This window comes from Papaver somniferum, chromosome 4 (genome assembly GCF_003573695.1).
Source record: "Papaver somniferum cultivar HN1 chromosome 4, ASM357369v1, whole genome shotgun sequence".
Classification (NCBI taxonomy): Eukaryota; Viridiplantae; Streptophyta; class Magnoliopsida; order Ranunculales; family Papaveraceae; genus Papaver; species Papaver somniferum.
The window spans coordinates 49,689,461-49,709,657 of NC_039361.1; the positions used below are offsets into that span (position 1 = coordinate 49,689,461).

A 20,197-nucleotide genomic window follows, 5' to 3' on the forward strand; every position below is an offset into this window, starting at 1 on the left:
TACGTGCATATAATGCATTTCACTAACTAAGGACACTAGAAATTATGACAAACCCTGAGTTATAGCATGCAAGCTCATAAATATTTATGCTATAAATAGCAACAACAATCCTTGAACAATATTTTCCCATATAATTTTATCGACAACTTATACTTGACTAATATTTTGTCCTCATTAATTGTCACTACACATCTTGACACAATCAAGATGATCATCTCTTAGGTAGAAATGAGATTTGGTTCTAATATTACTAACATAACCTCGTTGAAATGTGAACTTAAAGACTAAGTCACGATTTACGGCTTTGGAGATATGGAAATTGTTTTCCTTATAAATTTAAAAGTTATTCCAGAGTAGTCAAAATTCAAAATCTATGTAATACAGTTTCCTGAACCTTGGCTGAGAATAAAACATGGTCGATGGCTAACTTCCGAAAGATAAATAGTTTAATTTCAAAAAATATGGCAGCGAGCAAGTTCCTTAGATTTCGGAATCATCTTTTGAAAGCTATGTCATTTCCAAAAGTTACATTTTTTAATTTCCGAAACTTTAGAAGTGAGGACTAAAACACTCCATGTCGTTCGGCCATGGGTTAATCGAAAGTTACACAAACCTATGTTCGAAAAATATAGAGTGATTTAGTAGAATACTAATCTTTCATTCAATTCCTTCGACACTTTGATCAAATTCAATGATCAAATCTATCATACTAAAGTCATAAATTTACTTTGATGCTTCCTTTCTTTTGCAGATAGATAGATGGAGGATTTGATAACCAGGGAAAGGAAATCAAATATTCAAATACTTATCATCATGACAAATGATGTCTTCGTGTAAACTTCATTATGCGTCTTCAATTATTTCGGGGTAACTTGAAGCATTTCATCCCACATCTCTACAACCTAAATCTAACCTTGACTTTAGAAAATAATTCAAGCTTAAGTTATGGCATATAACCATGACCAACAGACTTGACATACCAACATCTGTCGATTGAACCAAACAATGATCTAATAGCTACGACAATTTGAAACCATTTAAAGGACATCAACATCCTTATCAGTTTATAAGTATAAAAATACTTTTTTCATTATTCTTTTTTTTCAAATTAAATAGAATTTTGTAGTGATTGTTATTGCAAGCGAATTTTCATATTATGATATTTGGCTTCATCAAATAAAAATGAAAATAATAATCTAGGTATCATTTATTAAAAAACATCAATATTACATGACCTACTTAGTGTACTATATAGGTCACATGGAAAATTATTTATGTGATTAGTTGTGCCTTGTGGATGATAGAATTATGAGGTTTTGTTTCTTTAAATTAGATTGATCAAATCAACTCTTTATTTATTTTTTTGCAGAAGATAATAAGGATAGTAGACTGGATAATATTGTCAGATTGAATACCCTTTTTTCTTTATTGACTCTGACTCTCCGCTGAATGCTTTTAGATGCCTTAATCATATTAAGTTTTGTTAAGAATAATAGTACAACGATAGAAATTAAAATGGATATATAAACGAGGTTTGGCAAATTGGAATTCAGTAATTTATGGCGTAAATCTAAAAACACTGTAAAAACGTATTACTAAAATAACAATTTCAATTTTATTTTCATTCGTGTTTAATTGAAAATGTTAATGTTAAAATTAAAAGATAGCACAAGAATAATCAAATCAACAACTTTAGATGGATATATTGGGGACATCAAAACTAATTGGGGGATAGAGGAAAAGGACAAAAATTGGATCCAAATATCCAATCAGGATCATCCCTTATCCAAATATTTTTTCAAATCCTAATCTACTCCTCACTAATCAGGTTTAGTGATTAATTAAAATTAATAAAAATCTCAAGTATTTAAATGATTAGTGTGTATTTTTATTTGAATTTGGGTGAGTGAGGTGAGAGTAGAAGGAGGGAAAAAAATATTTGAAAGGGAACTTTTTTTTGGTGAAAATGAAGGATGATTGCGAAGAGAGAATTGTTGCTAAGAGGTTGAAAAATTGATTTTTTTTCTTTGAATCCACCATTTTTGCAGCTGAAAAAGCTCGGTGCCGGCATAGTATTCAACCAAAAAACCATGTCGGAATTTGTTGGAAATTTTCATAAATGTTTACCAGTACGCAGAGTTTTCGGTGATCGACCTGACCGGTCAGGTCGCGGGGGTCTAGGGGGCAACGCCCCCTAGCAGAATATTTTTCTGGTTTTGAAATACAAAACCTATTCCTTTTTGAATTATTTTTTTTCCTGGTTTTGAGTCCACTGCCGGCACAGTTTCATAATTATCGAGCATGCCGGTACTGCTACCGGCATGGTATGTTGCTTGAATTTCTTTGCCGGCACATGATGTAAAGTAACCAGAAACTTGATTTTTTTTTCCACTTGACTGCCGGCACAGATAAATTTCTATCGAGTACGCCGGCACTTAGTAACGTCATTGAATGTTAGTTACCAAGCATGCCGGCACCTTATTCCGGCATGGTCTTCATCAATTCCGACATGCTATTCATCACTTCCGGCGATGTAAAAATAATTTATTTCAGACATGGTATTCATCACTACCGGCATGGTCTTCATCACTTCCGGCATGGTCTTCATCAGTACTGGCATGGTCTTCATCTATACCGGCATGGTCTTCATCACTTCCGGCATGGTCTTCATCACTTCCGAATGTTAAAAAAAAATCGTTTTCAAAGTGAGGAGCCGGCAGAGAAGGAGAAGAGAATTTGAAAGGGAGTGGGGAAAATCTAGAATTTGAAAGGGAGCGGAGAATATTTAGGTTTTAAAGCCCTAACCCTAAAAAAGATTAATAAGAGGTGAAGATGGAAATGGGGGATATGTTTTTGTTTTTTGATTTTAAGTTTTTTAATTTTTATTTTGAGGGAAGGGTATTTTATTATTATTACGCCAAAAACACCCCTTAGCAGACATCTTTAGTTGGGGGAAGTAGTTGATATCCCCAATTAGTTTTGATAACCCTCAATCGCTCGTTCCGACTTTAGTTATCTAAAATTAGAAAAATGTTTTTTCTTCACTATACATTTCTGGATTTTTTTCTTAAAATTTAGAGTTATTTGCATTTAAATTCTTGAAAATTTTCTTTCTTCAAAATAATTTATTAAATCAAATATTGGAATTGTTCATTATACGACCTAGTAGTGTACTATAGGCCACATGGCAAGTAGTTTATATCATTGGTTGTATGTACCTTGTGGGAGATGGAATAATTTGGTTTTGTTTCTATAAACTAAGACTGATTAATAGATTTTCCTGCAAATAATAAAGGATGATAGTACACGAGATTATACTGCCAGAATGAATACACATTTGACACCATTGACTCCAACTCTGTCCAATCCATGGAATGCTTCTAAATGCGTGAACCACAAACTTTGTTAACCATAATAATAATTTATTAAGCTTGATTTGGTCATCTCAAAATCTAATTTTTCACTTTTACTAATTCATAGCTTGCATCATCATCGTTTGCAAATTATCTAATCTAATCAAAGAATGAACAAACGCATGTACTCCTATTTCTAGGAAACCAGCAACAACTCATAAGCAATCAAGAGAATGATATATCCCACTTCCAAGGATTATAACATAAGATCACAACATTATTCACTCACATGTTAGAGGGTTTATACCCCTCAACCAAACTGAATTTCATTTGCATTTCAGAGAACTAAGAATATATACCAAAAAAAAAATTAAGGATAATAATGAATAATTAGGAGAATAATACTGCACTAAACAATTTAATCAGCTCGCGTAAACAACTTGATTAGAGTCCAAGACCAAGAAAATGTTTGAAATTTTATTATTTATTAATCGCGTAATCATACAGCGATAAGGTCGGCCGTTAATGATCCAGCCACGGTGGTGGGGTGCAGCTCATTGCCCCTTATCACCATCGCAAAGCCAAAGGGTTTTTTGATTTTTCTCAAAAAGACCCCACATATTTTACTCTGCAAAATAAAATTTAGAACTCTACAAAGAAGGAATAAAAAAACAGAAATCAGACTTTTCCTAACACAATTGAGTCCACATTCAAGGAAGGGGTGGAGAGGATGAGTTTCGCACTAGGCTTGACATTTGTACCGTAAAAGCAACATAAGATATGTCCATATGCTTGACATTTGTGGCGTAAAAGCAATCAGATAACTGATCCCGACGAACATTCTTCCGGGTTTTTTTTCTCTAAGTTTACACCTTTAGCTTTCAAGCTTACGCTTCATAAACACCGACACGGCGACAGCCTCTTTACATAGAGTGAAAAACCAAAGCTATCGATTTGACTTTCGGGATCCGAGAACTAGTCTCGGATAAGTCTTTTTCTGAGATCGAGTCTAAATTGTTAAGCAGAGTTTGAGAAACAACTCTTGTCACATCTATATCTCTTCGAAGGAAGCTGTTGTCGCGTTCGAGAGCGAATTTACCGCATTATCAAGCAAGCTTTGCGCCTGGCTACTTTGAACTTACGCAGCAGAATCAGATGGGATGACACCCTTAATCTTGACGTCAGGTCAAATTGTGCACCAGTACCATTTGCATCGTTACTGCTACAAGGGTATTAAACAAGTGGAGAACGGTCGAAGACAGGCATGACGTAGAGATAATAAAGACATAGTGGTTTTGCATTTCCTGTATCCTAACAAGCACACGTTTAACTATTTTCCTTCATAAACACGGAGACACTCAAATTGGATAGAGTGTCGTACATAGACAAAACACGCATATGTCACATTACAAGTCTCCTGCCCTTGCTTATTGGTCCATTTCACATGATTACAAAGCTAGTTTGTTGTTAGACATACATTTAATGAGCCATCAAAATCAAATGGTTTTTGAGATGAAACTGGTGGCTGAGGTAAAATGGCATTCTTTAAGCTTGTTGTCAATTAGCTGTGAAGCTCAGGTGCAGCCTCTAGCATTATTAGAGGTGGTTTCCCTTATCTTAAAGAAGGTAAAACTGATTGCATCCACTGGCGAGTTCTAAGAAGTTGAACCAGCTCAGCAGCTCATAATCTCGCCAGATTATTTGCTCAACTCCGTCATGATGGGGACCGGAGCAATTTCTCTTCCGCAACCCCCCTGGCCGTCTGCTATTACTGAGAATCTCAGTGATAATTCTATGTAAGAATCTCTTTGCATTGTACTTGGGGTTCTTTCGGCCTTTCAAGAGATTACAAAAGAGTGAATGAAAATGTTGAAATCTTACTAAAGAAAACAACTCCTTTACCAGCAACAAACTGGCATTCATTATATGACCGTTTTATTAAACATTACCACACTAATAGTACGAAGTATAAAAGTTTTCATTTCCTCATTCAGATCAATACAAAAGGAAGATCAAGTTCTGAATCATCTGTCACCTAGTATAAATTCACCAACCAAACAAACAGAATGTTATACAGACAAATGAGGAATGGTCCAAACTATTGTTTGTAGTAGCCACCAGGTCCTTGCTGATGAGGAGGGCAAGGACCAGGAGGAACACCATATGGTGGTGAAGGATGCGATGCAGGTTGCTGTGTATGGGCATTATAGTAGGGACCCCGCCAACCAGGATAAGCTGGTTGCCCATATTCAGGTTGTTGTTGTTGGGGTTGAGAAGGTGGTGGATACGGGCTACCAGTGGCCTGTAAATGGTAGGGAGGTGGTGGTTGCTGTGTGTTACCGTACGGGGGTTGCTGTGGGTTGCCATATGAGGGTGGAGGACGAGCATATCCATGCGCCCCTGGTTGCTCCATGGACTGATGATAATAAGGTGCTTGGGGGTGAGAATTCGGTGGAATTTGAGGACCTGGTGGCATAGATGATGTTCTGGGAGCCTGCGGCTGCTGGTTCCCAACAGGAGGGTAGGAGTGGTTCTTACCATCCTGAAAGCTAAGACCTGCTACTTGTCTTTGTACCTCTTCCATCATTTCCCTACATTGGATGTTTCTTGTCATGACAAAATCGCTGCACTGCTGCTTTACATTGGTTATTGCATCCTGCTCAATACCACCCCAAAACAATTATTCAAATTTCTTAACACTAGAAAGTTGAAAAACATAAACTGATTCAACGGAAAAAAAACAAACAAAATGCCTAACAAAAAACTATATATCTGCTGTATACAAAAGAAGAACGAAAAAAAAAACTTATAATGTAAAAATGGCTACAGTATCTTTCTCCTTAGGTGTATCAAATCAACTAAAACTGGGCCTGGTCCAGTACAAAACATCAACCATGCGAGTTTTTGTGATATATATATATATATATATTATGCAGTTTAAAGAGATAGCTTAAATCTTATTAGAACCTTTGCTAAGCTTCGGATTTGCACAGCCATCATACATGAAGTAGAGGGTCTTGAGATGAGAACTGTAAGATTATAGATTTCCAATCTTGCATGATCTAAACTTGTTATATATAACCTCAACTTTTAATCAAATTAGAGGCTTTTATCAATGAAAGCAAGTTATACTTAAGCATATTACTATGTACGTTTATCAGATACCTAACACAAAAAGAGAACTCTTAAGTGGTAAAAAAAAGAAGAAGAAAATAGATGAAAAAAATCTTTTTTACCTGAAGAGTAACATAAAATTTCAATCCTTCATTAGTATTCTCCTTGATTTCTCGGAACTTAGCTATGGCGGCTTGAATTTGTTTATAGCTCTTCTCACGAGATGCTGGAAAGGTTCCAAAAAACAACAATAAATTGCTTGTTCAATAGTCAATGAGCTCAACAGAGTCTCTCCTGTTTCTTAAAGAATTACCAGGAAAAAAAAAATAGTTCGCTCACCTTTGTAGTCTTCAAGATTAAATAAAGCAGCAAATTCATCATTCTGAGCCTGTAGGAAGAAAAAAGTACAATTGAATATGTATCTACAAGAGATGGGTTTGGTAAACTTTCACTGAATCCTTAGAAGATGAATAAGGATTGAGTGGATACTTCTAGTTCAAAGAAGAGTGCAAGAGAGTTGAAACCAATTTACAGAAATGTATCTACAAGAGTGCAAAGAGATAACCTGAATCTTTACTAATAAGTGTTCTTGTGCATCGATATTTTGTGCAATTTCTTCACAGACATGGTCATATTTGGCAACCTCCTTCCTGAAGAGATCATCATATGATCCAGGAGACGTCATCAACTTGGGTAATATATCATCCTGCAACAAAGAGCAAATGATAAGCAGCAATATCATTTAAGACCATTTTTGAGTGCATTACAAAGAAGTTCCCTCTACCAAGAATGAACAAAGAAACTTCAGGATTTGAAATTTTACCTTCCTTTTCATCTCTTTGAGCATGTCCTCGAGACCCGCACGTTGAGCACCAAGAGTCTCCAAATGTCTCTGCAACAGATGAAAGCATCAGTTGGTAGGTTTTGCGAACACGACTAAAGAAGAATAGCCAACTGACTAGATCAAATAACTAATTCATAGAACATGGCACTGCCTATAAAGACTACCATAAAGAGAAGTAATATTACCAAGCTATGTTTCAAAGCTCCCACAACTGCATCTTCACCGGCGTCCAGTGACATTATTGGCCTTGCAAGAGTAGGAAGTGCAGATTCTATCTGATCCAGATCAAAGTCATATAAGATGGGTTAGGATTTTATCATTTACCGTACTCTGAACTGAAAAACTAATGGTACTAACATATATAAAACAATTCAAAATTCAAGATCACATGCATATCTGATGGCTGAAGCTGAAACTTATTCATGGAACTGTTGGCAAATCCAGAAGATACTATAGGAATCGATAAAACTAGCACGATGCCAACACCGTAAGCTGAACTTATAAGGCCAATAGATCGTTAAGCCAGCGTTTGGAATAATAATGGAAACCCCAAATCATTACTTATCAAAGTTGCATCTAATAGTGCATCAGCTTTCTTCTCTTATTATGGTCCAGTAGATCATAAAGTTACAGTTTAAAGCTAATTTTGTACCAAGCATCACAATGAACACAAAACAAAAGAACGTACCGGCTGTCTGTCAAGGATCTCCATGAGAGCAGCATGATCTCTTATAGAACGCTCAATTCGTCCGTCACTGTCTGCAGCTTGTTTAAGGTTCCCGGCGAATCTACCCAATCTCTCTTGCAAGTTCTTCGTAAGAGTGCTGGACTGAGGTCTAGTCCATCGTGTCCCAAATTGGGTACGAAATTGAGCATCTTCTCTCGCTTCTTTCTGCAAAAGCTCCTCGGTCTGAACCAACAATTCGTGGTTCACCCTGCTCAAATCCTTAAGTTGTTGTAATTCAGCTTCAAAACCAGATGGACCACCACTAATCTGAACTGCCTCCACATCTTCTTTAATGTCCACTGGAAGACAACTATTCCCTTCTAAAGCAAGAATTGATTCAGGGAGTTCCATTTCTTTAAGCCTCACTCGGGTTAACTCGCTCCCTTGCTGCAGCTTCTCGGCTTGTGTCCTGATGATATCATCAACCATTTCAGTGTACCTAGAAAGGGCCTTAAAGGAACTGTCAGGGACAAGACTTGCAAACATCTTCTCTTTGCTTGCATCCAAAACTTCACCCATAGGCGTCGGCTTGACCAGCGAATGTGCTGGGAGAGGGGGTAACGAATCAGGTGCAGGAACCCTCATGAGATAAACTCTGTTATTCTCTTTAACAGCTGTCTCTAGATTGCGATTCATCATAACTTCTAATCTATTAATTGAATCAACAACCTGTTGGGCAACCCCTTTTGTGTATTTTTTTGCCTCCGTCAAGGTACTAATTCCACTCTTCAATCGTGCGATTTCTTCCGCAATCTCCTCTTTAGCATGCAGTTCCAAACCTGACCTGTAGCAAGCCTCCGCATGAAACACAGCTGCCTTTAGCTGTACATGATATACCCATGACCGGTCGAAATGCTGGTTGAGAGGAGCAAGATTCAACGCTGAAAAAGCTTCTTCGTAGAAAATAGCAACCTGTACCAAATCCACATATATCCAGTGCATTTAGCTTAAACTCACACAAAGAGTATATAAATGAATTGTAGACTATATCACTAGGCTAAGTTCACATATGATCATAATAAAGAGTATATAATTTGTTTTCCTCGACTAACTATGGTGCATACTCAAACCCCTGAAGTCTTAATGAGTACAACTCAACAACCACTACCACGAGATTCATATGATCCAGAATCTATCTAAATACCAAAAAGATGTGACTATTCCAAGACTGCAAACCCAGATAGTAAAGCTTAAGTGCCTCATACAATTTTAGACAGTTATAGTTGTTTTATGGCCAACTGCGATGCAATAAATTATACTAATTTAGAGAGAAATGTAATGTAAGAACTGACCTGCCTTGAGACCTTAGAACAAAGACCAGGACCTCTACCTTCAGAAGTAACTTTCTCAAAGAAGCATTCCTGTGCTTGAGCAAGCATAAGTCTCTCTAACATACCAGCACAATCAACAGAAACATCCAATGTAATTGAAGACGACCCAGTCGTAGCTTTCATTGATTCATTATCTCTAAGATAGGAAAAAACACCAGCAGATGCCATAAACATATTACAAGCAACTTTCAAACCATTAGCTGATGATCTATCAGCATTCAGAGCAATTTGACTATAAACAGCACCTAAATTAAACAACACAGCAGCTTTCTCAAGATGTATATTCTGTTGTGATGCTTTTAATTTAGTCTTAAAAGCATCATACCATATAAAACTGATTGAATTCACATGATCTTTATCTGGTGATATTGGAAATCTTGATTCTAATACAACTAGGGTTTTGAAATATGATTGGTATAGATCACGACGAATTTCAGGCGTATCTGTTGATGATTTCTCAATATCTGATCTATATTGTTTCACTATCTGTAAATCATCTTCTAGGTTTTGAGCTTCGCGTTCTGAATAATGAGTGCAGATGTAATTCCGTAATGGTCTGTATAATTCTACTGAGACTGTTTTCTTCTCGTGGATTGTTAACATCACATTTATTGCAGATGATGCTGCCATGTTTTTGCTCGATTTTGAATCAACTCAGCTGAATTTTTTTTTTGATGATTTGATATGGAATTTGGGTGTTTTTTTTCTTCGTCGTGAAGGAAAAATCGAGACGGGAAAAGTCTCTGTCCTGTATCTTACCTGATAATAAGTGTTCAAGGGGTCCGGAAATTTATTTAGGTACCCATGTATATCCATGGAAGGCACGCACAATCTCGTATAGGATTTGCATGATTTATAAAAGACTGATACCAGTATTATTGAGGGCTGATATCATTTAACCGATCCAACGGTCAAGATCTTAAGAGATGGTATCAGCCCTTAGTAATTTGGATTTTGGAGTGAAGAATGGAGCGTCAAATGCCTATTTGGCAGCCATAACCAGAAGACGGGAGATTAAAAAAAAAACATAACTTTTTTGTTTTTTCTTTTCTAGTATTCTGTTTTTGCTTCTAAAATTTTGTTCCTGACCTAACTCGAACTATTTAAGTTAATTGAATCAAAAAATTATTTCTTAAGGTGTATCCAAACATCCAAATTTTTCTAATGATGTTTGGATATCAAAATCATAAATCCATCTCGGAAGCCAGAAACAAAAAGAATTAAAAATCCTTCATAGCAAATTAACTTTCTTTAAAATTTGATTCCCAATTTATTTTATATTTTTTCAACTTAATTAAGATGAAAATAACTTTTAATGTGCTTCACTAGTATGTAAATATTCTGAATCACTTGCCTTTTATGTCAAAATAGTAAAATCTCCAATGACTTTTTAATTGAACAATTAGACGATGCAACCACAAGTGATTTGTTGGTCTCAAATTATTATCGGACCAAACGGAAAGTCATTCATTACTTTGGATCTGTATCTTCATGTTACTCACCATTGTTGAGGATAATAGTCCCACATATATATACCAAAACCTTAGCCGATACACACAATATAACCAGAAAGCGACTCTACTCATTGCCGGTTGATATTGATTTGGATCACACATTCTATCATTATCATGGTATTAAAGCTAGGCGAGTATGAGTGTAAGCCCAACGACTACCCATACACATTCACCACTGATGTAGAGGTCTTAAAATCTTGACCTGCTTATCCACGATGTAAGAGGCCCTAACTTCGCGTCGGGAGCTACCCGTATAGGAAGTAGAAGCTCCAACATTCTCTCAACCATAGCAAGAGCTACCTGTACAAAGGGTCCACGTTCTAAAGCCCCAAACTCCCGCCCTACAAGTAGAGGGGGCATGTTGAAGATAATAGTCTCAAACTGCTCAAACCTCTATCATATGCACACTTTATACTTATAAGGGATACTTCATTCATTTGCAATAGGTTTTGAGTTGGATGCCAACAATTTATCAAGTATGATAAATAGTCTTATGTGATGAAAGATTCGTCTTCTAAAATTGTTGTCATCAAGTTATAATTTGCAGTGAAGAATTGAAGGTCAAATTAGGTAATTATCCTGAAGCGCCAAGTTAATTGATATCGATTATAAGTCACTTTCTTTTCCATTCATACATGTAAGATGCCAATAAGATTTTTGCTGTAAAATATACATTCCTACAACACTCCTCGAAATTTGTACTTGATGGTGGAATTCTTGCCTTTGGATGATTCAACAATATCCCTTGTACCTGATGATGAAATTTGAACCATTAGATTGCTCAATAATATTCCTCGAGATTTCTACCTGAAGATGAAATTTGAACAGTTAGATGATTTAATAGTATTCCCCCAGATACGTTCACGATGGATGGGGAGATTTTCAAGTACTTGATGAATTTGCTCTCCACTAGCTTTAGCTCCTCAAGAGTTGTTGAGAAATGAAAGTGGGTGGGGAGGGATAGCTGCAAGGACACTCCGATGCTTAAGTGAGTAAGATTTCACTGTAGGTTTTCTGGAGGGGTAAGTATTAGAAAATTTTTACCTTTCCATTTGGAATTTCGCTTTTATTTATAGGTTATAGAGGATATGCACGTACCCAGTCAAGTAATTGTCTAAATTTATCTTGATTACGGACCTGGACCAAATACTCTCCGGATTTATCCTTATCTTAGGGATAATCTAATTAATATTAGTTACCAAGAATGTATCAATGTACATGGACTGAATGATGACCGTGTTTATCCACCTTTTATGATAATTATGGTTTAATCGTGAATCTGAACTGATAAACAGTCAGGTTCCTTATACTTTTTAAGATAGTCGGGGTTTGACCATGAATCTGGACTAGTATATACCCTTTAAGTTTGAATGGGTATATGGTCTACTTTGTCACTGAAAAGGAGAGGGTACAAAGTACACCACCAACTTTTTCATTCATCAATCTGTATGGACAAAACTCAATACAGTTTCAAGCAAACCAACTTAATGATCCTTGACTATATGTATACGAAGTTTGTATCTCTATTTCTTCTCAAACTTCATTCATGTTGTTTCTGGCGAATCCGTCAATCTGGAGAGGAAAGTAACCTAATTAGGAGAAATCTCTTACGACCGCTCGTTTAAAGACTTCTGTTAGATCAAGAAGCTTAACGAGTACCCGTTGGTGGGAAACTAGATAATTGCATTGTTATTTTATTTTTCGATTATTGATTTGATTTTCTAACGATTATTGAAACTTTGATTGCACCTAGTTTGATATTTTCTTGAGAACCTTCTCTCCTGACATAAGGGTCATTCAAACTAGATCAAAGTATCGACGAGATCTCTGTTGTTAGATCTAAAGACAACTTATGATAATCCATTGTTAATAAACTATATTCTGTGCGTGATTGATTACAAGAGGATTCAAGTTTTTGTGTGCAGGTACTTTAAAGATAATCGAAGATTTAAAACGAAGAAGATTTATCTAATTAGTTTTCGTATCTTTTGAATTTTGTGCACACATCTTAATCGTTTGGGATCCAACTTAGATTATATTTATCTGATCAGAAACTCGTATAGATTGACAACTATCATTTGGTGGTATTCTTCAATATGATAGTAGTGAATCTGAATCTAAGTTACCAATTTCGATTAATCTTACCCGACAAAGGAGTTTATTAGATTGAACATAAGAGCCTTTGTAAACAACTCAAAACATATTTTCTTAAAGATTGAAAAGAGTGGTTACCAAACAGGTTCATTTCTTTGCTACTTGGAATACGATCAAAAGAAGTAAGGCAACTCGAGATAGTGATTCCTGTCATGAGATTCACGTGCGTGACCAAAAGGTCGAAGACGCATGGATACTGAGGGAACTAGGTAACTAGGGATATTTTACTTGGTCTCAACTATATGAAGTTGGATTTTGTTCTTTCTATAGCGGATTAATTATGAGAGTATTCAAAGCTGGACCAGGTCCTGAGGTTTTTCTGCATTTGCGGTTTCCTCGTTAACAAAATCTTGTCATGTCATTTACTTTACTAAATTATACTTGTACGTTAATCCTAATCACTTGACTTTTATCCTATAGTAAATCGGTTTTGTACCGTAACTATTGTCAAGTGAATATCAAGTTGTCGCAATGTCTCGACTATTGTCCATAGACGATCACACTTGGTATCAGATTTATAGGTTGAAATTAAAAGATTGTAATAAGCATGTAAGTGCTACATTTTTATACTCATATTTACATTGGATAGGTCTCGTTAGTTGATAATAATATTGTTTTAATCCTTTTACAGGAAATCTAAGTGAATCCGTTCACCCTGAAGATAAATGGTTAAAGTAGGAGATTAAACAGTGTATGCGACAAAAATACTCATCTTTTCTGAGATCAAGAGAACCTTGAATGTGGATGGCCTGGTATTGCTATATATCAGCACCACTCACGCATACTATGGAGGACAAGAATTATCTGTGCTTATTCAAACAAGCCCGTCCAACGAGTGGCTGAAGAGAAAAGGAGACGTGTCAATTTTTCCTCCAGTTCTTCGTGGTGTAACCTAGAGCATCATTAGCATCTTATTTCTTTACTCAACACAAAATAAATGTCTATTTATTCTTATGGATAAGTGACCCAATAACATATTTGGGTTTGTCAACATAACTGAGCTTGGGGATTTATGGATGTGTTATGAAACTGAGTTAATTAGCAGCTCGCAGTTCAGCAATCGATTGATTGCCATGGTGGTATTTTAATGGATCGATTTTGGGGGCTTGTTGTGGTATGAGATCGTAGGTTCATAACTGAGAAATACACGCAGCAGCAACGGATTCGGGAGTTCGATTTGTCGAAGTGTATGAGCTGGATTCAAGGTTTGATACAGAAGCACATTTGGGGATTTTGAAGTTAAACGAAATTGGATCTATTCTTGGTATTTTTTAGAGCACTTCTCGGTCGAACTCGCAAGCGTTACTATCTCAAGCTTGTTTATCAAGTTTAGTTGTCAAAACTATAAGTCTTGATTTCTATTCTACTTATAGTTATGTCTCGGATTAGGATAAAATGTGTAGTTGAGCTTTAGACTTCACGACGTTCATCAATTGAAGACGAAGAACTACTAAGGGGAGCTTGTGGAACTTCATCAACAAAAGTTATATGGAGACTTGAACTCATCTATCACTTAGAAGTCTATTTTATTCTATCTTCTATTGAGACAAAAGCCGTATAGCTATATAGACTTCACATTATACACATTTGATAGTTCGGTCTGAGTTTAACTCGCTTATATCTTTCTTGAAATATGTGTTGTTAAGATTTTTTCTTTAACCACGTTCATCATTATTCTTGACGAAAGTCAAAATATAATCATGTGAAAATCACCTGGTAACATCTTACATGATTTGTGTGAGACAGTCATTTGATTTAGGCTCAGAATATTTTATATTGATCATTCAATCACTTGAAAATAGCTTATAAGCTAATAGTTTGTATGAGACTGCTATTGTCGTCTTCTAAGAATGTTTCAATGATTGAAATGGTAATTAAGAGCTAAAACCCATGTCTGGATACATTACGGGTTTGTGTACTTTGTGTACGAACTGTTTTGACGGAATTCAGGACCGGAAGTTTGCATACCTGTTCGCAAACTTAATTATCTGTTTAAGTTAGGGTACTTAAGTTTGTATACCCGTTCGCAAACTGATTTAACTGTTGAAGTCCGGGAACCAAGTTTGTGTACCCGTTCGTAAACAGTTTTAACTGAATTCGGTCAGGAGCTAAATTTTGCGTACCCGTTTGCAAACTGTCGGCTTGTGACCAATGTCTGGAACTTAATTTCGCGTACCCGTTTGCAAACTTAAGCGGTTCAAGTTCTTAAATCAGTTATATATGATTTAATACTCATGAACAAATACATTTATAAATTAAGGAATGCAATCTTTGCAAACCGTGGGTAAAATTTAATGAACTGATTCTTTTGAATCAATTCGATTTTGCTTCAATTGTGTCTTGTATACTTCTATGAGAATATAAATAATTGAACAACTCTATGACTAACACAATTAGATTCATTTGATTTTCAATTGATCTACAAGTGTTAAGATGAACAAGGTTAAGAGAAAAGTGTTCATATGGCTAACTTCGAAACTCAAACTCAATATACACGTTTAGGTATATTTCATATCTTAATGAAGGTATATTTCATTTGTGTGTAACAAGCTAAAGACCATCTAATGGTGGAAAATATTAGCTTGAATCTTAAATCAGGTTTCATCTAACGGTGAATATTGAATGCTTTGTTACCAAGGTAACATTGATTGCAAACCCTGATTTGAAGGCTATATAAGGGAGAACTCTAGCAACTGGGAAACCTAATACCACACCTCATGTGTGATATTAGTTGCGACTAGAGTCGATTCTGCTTTAACCTAGGTTTTTCCTAAAACCATTATAGGTTAACGACTTAAAGACTGCTATGGGATTCTGAAGCCAGACCCAATTATTTTCTATGTAGTTGCGTGTTCTGATCTTACTTTGTTCTATCGTATTGAGTACTATCTTCTGTAATATTTTATCGAGATTTATCTCTGATAGTTAAGATATAAAAAGTAATCACAAAGCTCTTCGTTTCATTCTTTGTGATTCCACAATAACTTGTTTTACTACCATATAGTTGAGTTATTGTGAGGTGATTGATATTTCTAGGATGTTCTTCAGGAATATAATTCTGGTATATCAATTGGTTCTTCTTCACCTTGTTTTATCAAAACACAGAACAAAAACTTCATAGGTATTTCTATGGGGACAGATTTATCTATTCTAATAGACTTTTCTGTGTGAGACAGATTTGTTTATCAAGTCTTCGACTTTGAGTCGTAGAAACTCTTAGTTGTGGGTGAGATCAGCTAAGGAATCAAGTGCGTAGAGTCCTGCTGGGATTCAGAGGCGTAAGGAACGCGATTGTACCTTAATTAGTGTGAGATTGGTTAGGGCTCAACTACATTCCAGTCCGAAGTTAACTTGTAGTAGGCTAGAGTCTGTAGCGGCTTAATACAGTGTGGTGTTCAAATCTGGACTAGGTCCCGGGGGTTTTCTGCATTTGCGGTTTCCTCGTTAACAAAACTTCTGGTGTCCGTGTTTTCTTTTCCGCATTATATTTTCTATATAATTGAAATATCACAGGTGGTGCGTATTTCAATCGATTGGTAAATACAACCTTTGGTTGTTGATTGAAATTGATTGGCGCTTGGATACTGGTCTTTGGTACCATCCAAGTTACTTCTCATATTAATCTGGCTCACAGATTCCTATCTGTTCGATTGCAGATTGATTTGAGAAATTGGCTATAGCTCTTGGATATATTTTCCTTGATTGAGTCTGACTGTCTAGTTGATTCTCTTGGAATTGTATTGGAGTTAGTCCATACAGGTTTCCTAAAAGAAATATTGGGTGTCATTATTGTACCCCTGCTTTTTCAGTATCGATTTGGGTTCAGTCGTTGGTCGTGGTTGATCTGTTGCAGTCGATGGTTGAGGAGATTACATGGAACAAGATGAACCATATGAATCTGTTTTGGGTTCGATAGGTGCAGTGAGTAGGAATGGTGATTACTGAGATGGTGAGACTTGTATCAATTAGTGGATGACAGTAACAAAAAAAATTGAATTTGGGGAATTTGGTGTCGATTGACGTTTCTCGGTTGAAACAACATCTGCAGCATCAGGTACGAAATGGGTAAGAAATGTATGTTGAGATAGGTCGGCATTTGGTTGAGTTTGAATTGAAACTCAGGGTGAATAGAAGGTTGCTGCAATAAATATTGCGATTATGAAAGACAGGGTATGTGCTCAAGATCAACACGATATGAACAACAAGAGCTGTATGAATAATGGGTTTTGTATGGTTCGATTCAGTGAAGTATATGAACTGGTGCATTCGTCGATGGTCAGCTATCAAAGTGACTACAATGGTGTATTCATCTATCACCTACAATGGGTTTTGTTGGCAGTGGTTAATTGTGAGATTCAAGGAAGTAATGAGGCCTGATTTGTGAAGTCTGCCATGAAATATAAATTTGGGTCCTAAGGTGGTCTGATGTTGGCAAAGTGGTGATGATTCTAGTGATTCCCGGAACAACAAATTTTGGGGTTAGTGTGGACCGTGAATGGGTTCAATTGCAAATGCAAGTTACAGAGAAAATCGACTGAGATGTATGGACTGTGGTGTCTAGATTGAATATGTATTTGGGTACCGTGGTCGGAGTTTGATAATGGCCCGAACTTGAAAATGGGTGTGTTGGTTGGATTTATGAAGCAGCTGGATTTGAAAATTAGAGATGGTGTTGGACTGGCCTGGACTGGGCTTTGTTGTTTATCGGAGTCCGTTGCAAGAGGAGGAACTGACTGCTTTATAAGCCAACAATTAGGAGAAGAGAAGGGCACGCCGTCTACAGAGGAGAAAACAAGAGTTTGTTGTTATTGTTTTCATTTTGCTATGATTTTCTAAACCACTCTTGGATGAACTTGTATACTAGATTATTTGTGTTTGAGCATCTCATTTTGGTTGATTGTTCTTATTAATCTTTTCATGTTTTATGCCAAGTATGCTACATAGGTAAGTTATAGACAATCCCATTGTGACCTGATTGATATTAGATTTATGAATACTCTTCTACTTTGTATGACATGTATAAATGGTGATTAAGGGTTCTACTTTTAGGTCGAGATCAAACAATCCTTAGTCGATTATCAAGAATTCGTAGCGACGTATGTTCCATGTTTAAGTAGCCAAGTGTTGCAACTTTACATAAGAAAAATAGAGACTCTTGTGAAAGATCATAAATAAAACCTAGCCTATGACGGATTCCTGGATCTTAACCTTTTCTCATCTTGCTTGTCACTTTAATAATTTAGTTTGCATCCAATTTATTTGGTGATTTGTTAGTATGAATTAATGGTGAAATGGTAGCATGACTGAATCCACATCAGATGATGCGTGTTCGACTCACGCCAAGTTCACTCATTCGTATGTGTCATTTTCTTATTATCAAACTTCGATTGTTGCAGGCCAAAGATGGTTGTTGTAGAGTTTAGATTTTGCAATCTGAGCGTCTCGCATCCTATTTCGAAATCAACTACTATCAGCGAGATGATAAGTATGGTCAAACAAAATTAGCCTTATGTTCCCGAAGATCTCATACTGTTTGGTTATACTGATTTATAAATGACGATTTGGAGTTGTTATGTTTGTAATGACATACATTCTGATATATTTTTATGAATGTTATTTTTGTGTTTTTTAAGAATTTGTCAGTTTGTAGGTTTCAGGTTTATTGGTTTTTACATGAAACATACTTATATAAATGGCGACTCCAATAGTTGATCCCACTTAATGGGATCAACTTCAATTGTTGATCCCACTTAAATGAATCAATTTTGGTTGTTGACACTATAATCTGGAAACATTGTTCTTGGGTTCCACTTTTTTGGGTCAATTTCCATTGTTGATCCCACTTCCATTGTTGAAACAAAAAAATGGAGTATTTTTTCAGTTATTGAACCAACTTTGATTGTTGACCCCATTTATTGGGATCAACTTCCATTGTTGACACAAATGAACTGGACTATTTTCTATTTATTTGAATCAACTTTGGTTGTTGACTCCATTCACTGGGATTATCTTAGATAGTTGACACAATAAAAGAATTGGAATATGTATTAGTAAAGTTATTTTTGAACTTTTAACTTTTGGATCAACTTCGGTTGTTGACACCAAATTTGAACGACGGTGGTGGTGGTGGAGGCGGCGACGGCACCGGTGACAACATCGACAATGATGGTGGTGGTGACAGAATACTAGTGGCGGTGGTGGAATATTAGTGGTGGTTGTAGTTAGTAAGTGGTGGTGGTGTTGGCGGCGGCGGCGGTGCTGGTGGTGGTAGTCGTGAAGTGATAGAGAAAGAAATTTGTTGAGAGATAAGGTTTTTAAATAAAAAAAATTATCTTATAAGTAAGGGTATTAAGTAATCTATTTTTTAATGAATAAGGTTTTTAAATGGTAGGAATATATTTAGTGTTGTATAAGGGTATATTTGTTACGTGTCAAAACTGTTTTTCTATTTGCGGTCTGCATGGTATCTCTTTTCTTTCTGTGTGCCTCTGATCAGATTGAAAATTTTGTTGTTTTTTAATATTCATGAGTAGATATGATAAGCCATAAGCTAACATTAGCATATGGTTATGGAGAACAGGGTAAAAGCAGAAGGATGGACCATTTCTTGTATCTTGCGGTAAATCAGATAATGCAATAATCAGATCAACGGAGTGACTAGACGAACAGATCATCGCGACAAAAGAAGATTAAATTTTATTTTCTCCAAATCTTTGTCAATTAATGAACATCATTAATAACATTTTATTTGAGCGACATTAGGTTTTACTAGTACAGTACAGAACCCTAATAACCATCACGACTCTTGTAGGTGTAACAAAGACTAACATTTTGGAATTGCAACACCACATTTCAGTGCCATCTTATTAGCGTTGGACTGTTAATATATTTGACAAGGTTAGGGCCCTTGACATACTGTCAAAGGCAAGATTGTTGTTGCTTCAGCTTGGTATAACATAGTGCAGTTGGAGGAGCTGGTGATGTAATCGCGCTTAAGCAAGGTTGTAATTCCGTAGCTACGCAAGCAGCCATGGACACAGACATGTTTCTCATCATCATCGGTCATGTCCCAAGCCTGGGAGAGGGTGCACATATCACTTGGATGTCAGTATTTAGCATAATATAGTTGGTAGCTTTTAACTAGACAATGGGTGTTTATA

The 20,197-nt window shown here is 36.1% G+C and overlaps 1 protein-coding gene across 1 annotated transcript; it reads right to left on the minus strand.

Moving 5' to 3' along the window:
• Positions 1 to 5,210: 5,210 nt before the first annotated feature.
• LOC113275422 (vacuolar-sorting protein BRO1-like) lies at positions 5,211 to 9,999 on the minus strand. Its single transcript, XM_026524915.1, has 8 exons — positions 9,331 to 9,999; positions 8,000 to 8,950; positions 7,497 to 7,586; positions 7,291 to 7,359; positions 7,033 to 7,173; positions 6,807 to 6,855; positions 6,590 to 6,693; positions 5,211 to 6,009 (listed from the first exon to the last, which is right to left on the minus strand). Exons 1-8 carry the CDS (start codon positions 9,997 to 9,999, stop codon positions 5,452 to 5,454), a joined length of 2,631 nt encoding a protein of 876 aa, XP_026380700.1. The 3' UTR covers positions 5,211 to 5,451.
• Between the last annotated feature and the right edge of the window lie 10,198 nt (positions 10,000 to 20,197).

What these genes read in the sequence shown, in the direction of transcription:
- LOC113275422 (XM_026524915.1), bottom strand. Translation starts at nt 9,999, where the DNA reads ATGGCAGCATCATCTGCAATAAATGTGATGTTAACAATCCACGAGAAG. An exon ending in GTTCTAAGGTCTCAAGGCAG is followed by an intron (nt 8,951 to 9,330) that starts GTCAGTTCTTAC and finishes GATTTGGTACAG; the next exon opens with GTTGCTATTTTCTACGAAGA. An exon ending in AATTTTATGTTACTCTTCAG is followed by an intron (nt 6,010 to 6,589) that starts GTAAAAAAGATT and finishes GGTATTGAGCAG; the next exon opens with GATGCAATAACCAATGTAAA.